The sequence below is a fragment of the Crocuta crocuta genome, unplaced genomic scaffold, assembly GCF_008692635.1.
Source record: "Crocuta crocuta isolate KB4526 unplaced genomic scaffold, BGI_CrCroc_1.0 scaffold528, whole genome shotgun sequence".
Taxonomy (NCBI): domain Eukaryota; kingdom Metazoa; phylum Chordata; class Mammalia; order Carnivora; family Hyaenidae; genus Crocuta; species Crocuta crocuta.
In genome coordinates this window covers 1,136,464-1,142,961 of record NW_027530010.1, presented here as the reverse complement: position 1 = coordinate 1,142,961, position 6,498 = coordinate 1,136,464, and the positions used below count along the sequence as shown (strand labels likewise).

The 6,498-nt window shown below is 66.8% G+C and overlaps 2 protein-coding genes across 2 annotated transcripts in view; one reads left to right on the top strand and one right to left on the bottom strand.

Annotated features, from left to right (window-relative positions):
- DCST1 (DC-STAMP domain containing 1) overlaps positions 1–288 on the bottom strand; it is a 13,707-nt gene extending 13,419 nt beyond the window's left edge. Inside the window, exon 1 of the mRNA XM_077764055.1 lies at positions 100–288. Within this exon, the coding sequence (XP_077620181.1) occupies positions 100–157 (58 nt within the window). The 5' untranslated portion in view covers positions 158–288. The remainder of the gene's footprint in view (positions 1–99) is intronic.
- Positions 289–446: 158 nt separating this feature from the next.
- Positions 447–6,498, top strand: part of DCST2 (DC-STAMP domain containing 2) — an 8,592-nt gene continuing 2,540 nt past the window's right edge. Inside the window, exons 1-12 of the mRNA XM_077764054.1 lie at positions 447–690; positions 840–1,010; positions 1,234–1,335; positions 1,548–1,745; positions 1,891–1,956; positions 2,466–2,679; positions 2,846–3,003; positions 3,537–3,701; positions 4,362–4,529; positions 4,642–4,742; positions 5,700–5,830; positions 6,112–6,239. Coding sequence (XP_077620180.1) covers positions 447–690; positions 840–1,010; positions 1,234–1,335; positions 1,548–1,745; positions 1,891–1,956; positions 2,466–2,679; positions 2,846–3,003; positions 3,537–3,701; positions 4,362–4,529; positions 4,642–4,742; positions 5,700–5,830; positions 6,112–6,239 — 1,846 coding nt within the window. The remainder of the gene's footprint in view (positions 691–839; positions 1,011–1,233; positions 1,336–1,547; positions 1,746–1,890; positions 1,957–2,465; positions 2,680–2,845; positions 3,004–3,536; positions 3,702–4,361; positions 4,530–4,641; positions 4,743–5,699; positions 5,831–6,111; positions 6,240–6,498) is intronic.

Below are 6,498 nucleotides of genomic sequence, written 5' to 3'. Positions count from 1 at the left end.
GGTGAGAGGAGCGGGCGCTGGGGGACCCGCGGGGGGCGGGGAAGGCGTGGGGGCCCAGGGGGACTCTGGGAAAGGGCAGGGCCTCTGGGGCTGACTCACTGGTGTGGGGGGGCTTCCCCTGCCACGTGGCCCCTTCCTCGCGCGGTGTGATGACCATGCGTCTGCTCTGGGCACCCTGCCTGTGCCACGGGTGCCCTGTGCTCTGTCCCTCGGCCGCGCCCACAGGCTGCCGGCTCTGTCTCTTGCCCCCTCTGCTCTGAGACTTGGGGAAGGAGATTCGAGCCCTGCCTGCCCCTCCCCAGTCCTGCAGCTGCACAAGGCTCTCCAGGACAGGTGCAGCACAAGCTTCCGGAACCTTAGAATGTGGTGAGGAGTCCAGAGGCCCAGAAGAACCCAGAACCCAGCGACAGCGCCCGGAAACAGGCACACACTCGGACTCAGCAGCCATGCCCCCCGTGGCGGCAGAGAGCCCGAGCGCGGCGCGGGCGGTGGTCCGCAGCCTGGGGGGGTTTGCGCTGGGCCTGGCCTTGGCCACGGCCTACGGGCTCCTGGAGCTGGTGGCGGAAGGGCACAGCCCCTGGGGCTGCCTGGCGGGCACCCTGGCTCTGGCCGTCTTCCTCGGCCTCGGCATGGCCTTCTCCGGCCGGGTGCGGGCCACCGTCCTGCTGCTGCTGCCCCAGGCCTTCTCCAGTGAGCCTGGCGCCCGGGGGGAGCGGCAGGCGGGGTCCTGGGGGATGGGGAGGCTCGAGGGAAATATTCTGGAAGCTCCCGCGAGAGCCTTGCAGATGCTGCTGTGTGCAAGGCTGGAATCCTGTTTCTGATGGAGCTGCCTTCCCCAGAGCAGGGCCGGACCCTCCTGATGGTGGCTGCCTTCGGGCTGGCGCTGCAAGGACCTTGTGCCAACACCCTGCACAACTTCACCCAGGCCAGCAAGGCCGTGGCCTGCGGAGCGGAGCTGGCCTTGAACCAGACCGCTGAAGCACTGGAGCGGGCCAAGCAGCCCCTCATCAGTGAGGCCTCCCGGCCCCCATGACCCCTGTCTTCCGTCCCTGGCCCCATTCTCTCCCCAGTTAGACGCCCGCATCCTCACCCACTGGCCTACTCCACGGCCAGGCGGTCTCCCAGGCCCGGCCAGAGGCTCCCCACCTCCCAGGTGGCTGCCTCCTTCCCACCCCCCTGTCTGGGGGCCGGCGGCGAGAAGCCCACAGCCTCCCCCGGCCCCCCGCCTCTCAGGTGCACTGGACAAGATTAAGGCCATTGCCCAGAAGGCCAAAGAGGTGGCTGACCGGGTCCGCAAGTTCTTTCGGTCGATCATGGATGGCGTGAGGCATGTAGGTCAGCACGTTCGCACGTGTGCTCGGGGGGGCGTCACACTTCACCCTGCGTCTCCCCCTTGTCCAGGCCCAGGACGTCGGGGGCCCCTCCTGGGCGTGACTAGCACCCACTGGGTACAGCACACCCTGCCCGCTGGCGTCTCCTGCTCCGGCGGGGGCGTCCCGGAGGCCCCCAGACCCCTGGGCAGATGCTGCAGCCCCCGCCGTCCCCAGCCAGGGCGCTGCGGAACGTGTGGTACTGGCTCCTCCACATCGGAGACGTGTGCAACGCCGAGCTGGGCAACCCCTACGTGAAGTGCTCGCGGGCCTTTGACGGCGCCAAGGACGGCTGCATGAGGGCCATCCCGCGGGCCTACCACCTGTGCTACGTGCTCACGCCCTTCAAGCTGGCGCTCTGCGGACTGGCCAGCGGTGAGAGGGGCCAGCAGGGCTGGTCGGGGGGCAGGGGGCCGAGGGGGCCAGCCTGGGGGGCGGGAGGCCTCTGCGAGCAGTCGGTCCCCGAGAGAGGGAGGGGCTACGTGTCTGTTCCCTCCGGACACTCAGTCTCGGGCCTCAGTGGTCCAGGTGTTCTGCGTCATCCCCAAGTACATCCAGCCCTTCTTGCGCAAGACCATTGGCATCCGTGAGTGCCCCCACCATCTCCCCCCGCCGCAGGTGGTGCTCCTGGGTGGTCCCCGGGCTCCTCGGGGTGCTCTCGCCCAGAATGAGAATGCGGGGCCGCAAGGAAACGACCCTAGGAAGTTACCCAGGAAAGGGAGGCCCAGCAATGGGGGAGGTGCACACCAAACCTCAAGTTAGGGCAGGATGGGGAGAGGATCAGGGCACCCCCCCGGGGCAGGACGGGGAGAGGATCAGGGCCCCCCCCGGGGCAGGACGGGGAGAGGATCAGGGCCCCCCCCGGGGCAGGACGGGGAGAGGATCAGGGCCCCCCCCGGGGCAGGACGGGGAGAGGATCAGGGCCCCCCCAGGTCATGGAGGCACGGCAGCAGGAGCCGAGTGAAGGCATGGACTGTGGAGGCTGTGTCCCCGCCCCTGCCCACAGCAGGCCCCAGCGTGGGGTCCTGGCTGGTCCGAGAGCTGGGCCAGGCCCTCGCCCCCTGACTCCTGGCTCCTGGCACCTGCCGGCCCCAGCTGTGAGGGAGTTAATTAACCGGGTGCGTCAGGAGTTTGAGTTCAACGTAACCGCCACCCATCACTTCTCCGTGGACCTCAACGCCTCCCGGAGCCTGTCTCAGGTGGCCCTGGACCTGCAGGAAGCCGTGAGCATGAAGCTGCTCCGTGTCCGCGAGGTCCTGCTCCTGATGGGCTACACCACACCCCTGCTGCTCGCGCTCCTCTACCTCCAGTGAGGGGCTGGGGGCTCCGGGCAAGGCGTCAGCTCGTCCCTGCGCCCCTGGGGGCTGGAGCTTGGGGGCAGCGGTGTGCGGTGGGGAGGGCGGTGCCCTGTGGGGTCTGGTGCGGGTGCTGAGGGGCCTCGCGTACACCCCCNNTGGCCTACCCCCCCCCCCCAGAGCCCTGTTTTACCGGTACTGTTACCTGAACTGGATCAGTTTCGACAACGTCTACATCACCCGCCGATTTCTGCTCATGGAAGACGCCCGCTCAAGGGCGGGGCTGCCCACGGTGCTGCCGCTCAGTGCGCACGAGGCCAGGCACTACATCCAGCCGGGTGAGGGCCTGGGTCTGCACCGGACGCCGAGCTGGCCCTGACCCTAAGCCCACGCACGCTCAGCGCTGTCTTTGGGGGTCTTGCGTCCGAAAGGGGAAAGCCGCCGCACTGTAGCCTGTGACGAGGTGGCTGGTGCTCCCGGGAGCACGATGCACATCCAGGCAGAGGGCAGGCTAGCGGGGAGTGGGCGCCAGCCAGGGGAAGGGAGGCTTCCGGGTGTGAGGCCAGAAGTGCCAGTGTGCTAACGTGGAGACGCAGTCTGGGGGGAGGGGGCCAGGGAAGCCCCCGAAGGGCGGAACGCTGAAGACTGGAAAGGGACCCAAGCACAGAGGCTGAGCTCCCACCCCCAGCCTCAGCCCCCGTCTGCGCCTCCCGCCCTTGCTGAGGGGTCCTCACAGCTTCGTCACCTTCCAGATCAACCAACGGCCCACTCAGCGGGGGCAGGAGCCCTCCCCAGGCAGAGGTCTCTTGGGGGACCGGGAGCCCGGTGGGCGGGGGACAGGGCAGCACCCTCCTAACCGCCTCCCACCCAGGTTCCATCTTCCTGTCCCGGTGGGAGCAGATTTTTTATATCCTGGCGATCTTCAACCTTGTCCGGTACCTCCTCCTGGTGCTGCTGCTGGTCTTCCTGGACTATTCCGTCTTCTGGGTGCTGGACCTGGCTCGGCACCAGCTGCAGGGGGAGATCGTGGCCCGCAGTGAGCTCCTGACCTCCCGCAGCGCCTGGCCGGCTCCCCCCTGCCCTCCTCGGTCCTGGGGGGTGATGCCCGGGCGGCCCCAAGTCAGTGTCACTCGGCTGCGCCTGGCTTTGCCCCTCTTCCAACTCTGTCCTCTGCCCGGTGACCCCTGCGTCCAGTTCGTGGTTATGCCACGACAGGGTAGTTAAAAACACCGGATCTGGACTCACACAGGCCTGGGCTCCATCCCAGCTCTGCCCTCCGCGAGGTGCTCACCCCAGCCCCGCAGCCCCTCGGGGGTACGTGACACCGTGTGTGTCTGAGTCTGGTAGGCCATTGATTGAGAACATGCCGTAAACCACAGAATATAATTAATCTAATCCTGTGTCTACCAGAGGTCCAACAGAAGAAGAGAAAAAAAAAAGCCCCAAACAATCAATAAAGCACTCAGCCCCACGGCTGCTACAGTCAGTGCTTAGCAAACGCTTTCAAACGCCTGCTTCCGGGCAGTCGTGGGGGCAGGGAGGGACTCGGGGCGCCCAGGCCCTCTCAGGTAGGGTGGGTCCTCGGGCCGGGCTGGTCGGAGGCCCCTGGCTGGGCGCAGGGGGCTGTCCCGCCGCCCCCTCCAGCTCAGCGGCCGGCAGGCAGGGGCGGGCGGGGGCTCACAGGCCTCTGCGCCAGGCCCCGTGTCGGTGTCCGTGACCGTCGAGGGCGCTGGCTACGCCGGGGAGATCTACCGGGACCTGGTGTCGGCATTCGACGTCCTGCAGCGAAGCAACATCAGCGTCTTGTCCCCGCGCTGTGTCCTGCGCCCCTCGGAGCCTGACGCCACCGGTTACGTCGCCATCGGTACCAACCACCCCCCGGGGGCCCCGGGGCATGGGGGCCGCAGACAGCATCAGGGCGTGGGGGGCGCCTGGTGCCCTCGGACAGCAGCCCCGTGCGCCCGCTGTGCCCCCAGGCATCATGTACGGCCTGTGCTGCTTCGTGACGCTGTTCGGCCACTACGTCAGCCGGCTGCGGCGGGCCATCTGCGCCTCCTACTACCCGTCCCGGGAGCAGGTGAGGGTCCGCAGCCCCCCCGGCCCGCCCCCTGTATGTCTGCCTGGGTTTGGCGAAGCCTCGAGTCGCTCCGCAGCCCCGGTCCTCCCTCCGCGGGCTGAACCCCACAGCGCCTTCCCTGACTGTTGGTCTCTGGGCCCAGATGGGGCTGAGAGAGGGCGCGGCGTTCTGAGCCGACCTGGCTCCGGAGTCGTGCGAACAGCCCCGGGGAGGGGCGTGTCGGCTCGTTGGGGTGTGAAGGCAGCTCGCCCCTGCTGGCTCACCTACGGATCACCTATTGGGCATCGTGTAGTCCGGTCGCTGTGCTGCCCCACGGGTGCCAGGACGCACCCAGGAGCTCACGGTCTCGGGCGGGCCAGACCGGCCTTTAATGAGATGTTACAAGTAGAAGATGTTACAGGGGCGCCTGGCTGGCCGTCCGGGAGCCTGAGACTCTGGGCCTCAGGGTTGTGAGTTCAAGCTCCATACTGCGTGTAGAGATTACTTAAGAAAATAAAATCTTGGGAGGCGCCTGGGTGACTCAGTCAGTTCAGCGTCAGATTCGGTTTCAGCTCGGGTCATGATCTCACGGTTTGTGGAATCAAGTCCCGCATCGGGCTCTGTGTTGGCAGCACAGCCTGCTTGAGACTCTGTCCCTCCCCAGCTTGCACTCTGTCTCTCCTGATATAAATAGATAAAAACTTTTTAAAAAATTATTTAAAAATCTCTTTTAAAAAGCATTTAAAAATTTTTAAAAATCTTTAAGACAGAGAGAGAGGGAATGTTTTATTAGGGAATGAATGAATTTATCAGTGGTATGAAAACCCGGAGGAGAGAATGGGAAACCTCACCCGGGGATGTGCAGAGGCTCCCAAAGGAAGGGGTCAAGCTTAGAGGGATGAGCCGGATGGAGGGCAGAGGGCATTCCAGGCCCGGGCACAGGACCAAGGTGCTCCCACCTGGCCTCCCCTCCACCAGGAGAGGATCTCCTACCTGTACAACTTACTTCTGAGCCGCCGAACCAGTCTGTCGGCTGCCCTGCACCGAACAGTGAGGCGGCGGGCGGCTGACCAGGGCCACACGAGTGTCCTGCAGCTGCTGGCCAGGCGGTGAGCCCACTGTCCTTCCTTCCAGGAGTGGGGCAAGAGGGGACAGAAAAAGAGCCAGAGATCAGAATGGACCACAGCCCTTCCCGAGTGTCCAAGGCTCTGGTTGCAGAGGGTGCCGGTTCATGCCATTCGCCGGGCTCACCGGGAGGTGGGGCGTCAAGGGAGGAAGGCAGGACCCAGGGGCTGCTCGGGATGGAGCTCAGGCTGCGGGCGGGCAGTCCTACCCCGGAGCGGGGAGGCGGTGGGGGTGGGGCCGCCTGCTCAGTGTCTGGGACCCCCAGGTGCTCCCGTCTGGCTCCGGTGGTCGCCCACTTCTGGCCGCCGCAGCAGCACTGCCTGGGCTGCGGGCAGGGCTACGGCGGGGAGGAGGCGGAGGACTTGGTGCCCTGCGCTACCCCCGGCTGCCCGGGTAAGCGTCCGGGCACGCGCCTCCCTGTGGGGCTCAGCCGCGGCCACGTGTGCCTGGCGACAATCGCCCGGGGCCTCCCCTTGCGGCCCCTGAGGGAACTGTCTCTGCAGCCCCTCCCGTCATGACCTCGCCTGGCGGGGGGCTCACTGTCCCCGCGTCTACCTTAACTCTCCCGCAGCCCCTCCCTGGCAGCACCCGACTCGCCCCTCCCCCAGGCTGGGGGCTGGGGGCTCGGGAGGGGGAGGGGGAGGGGGAGGGC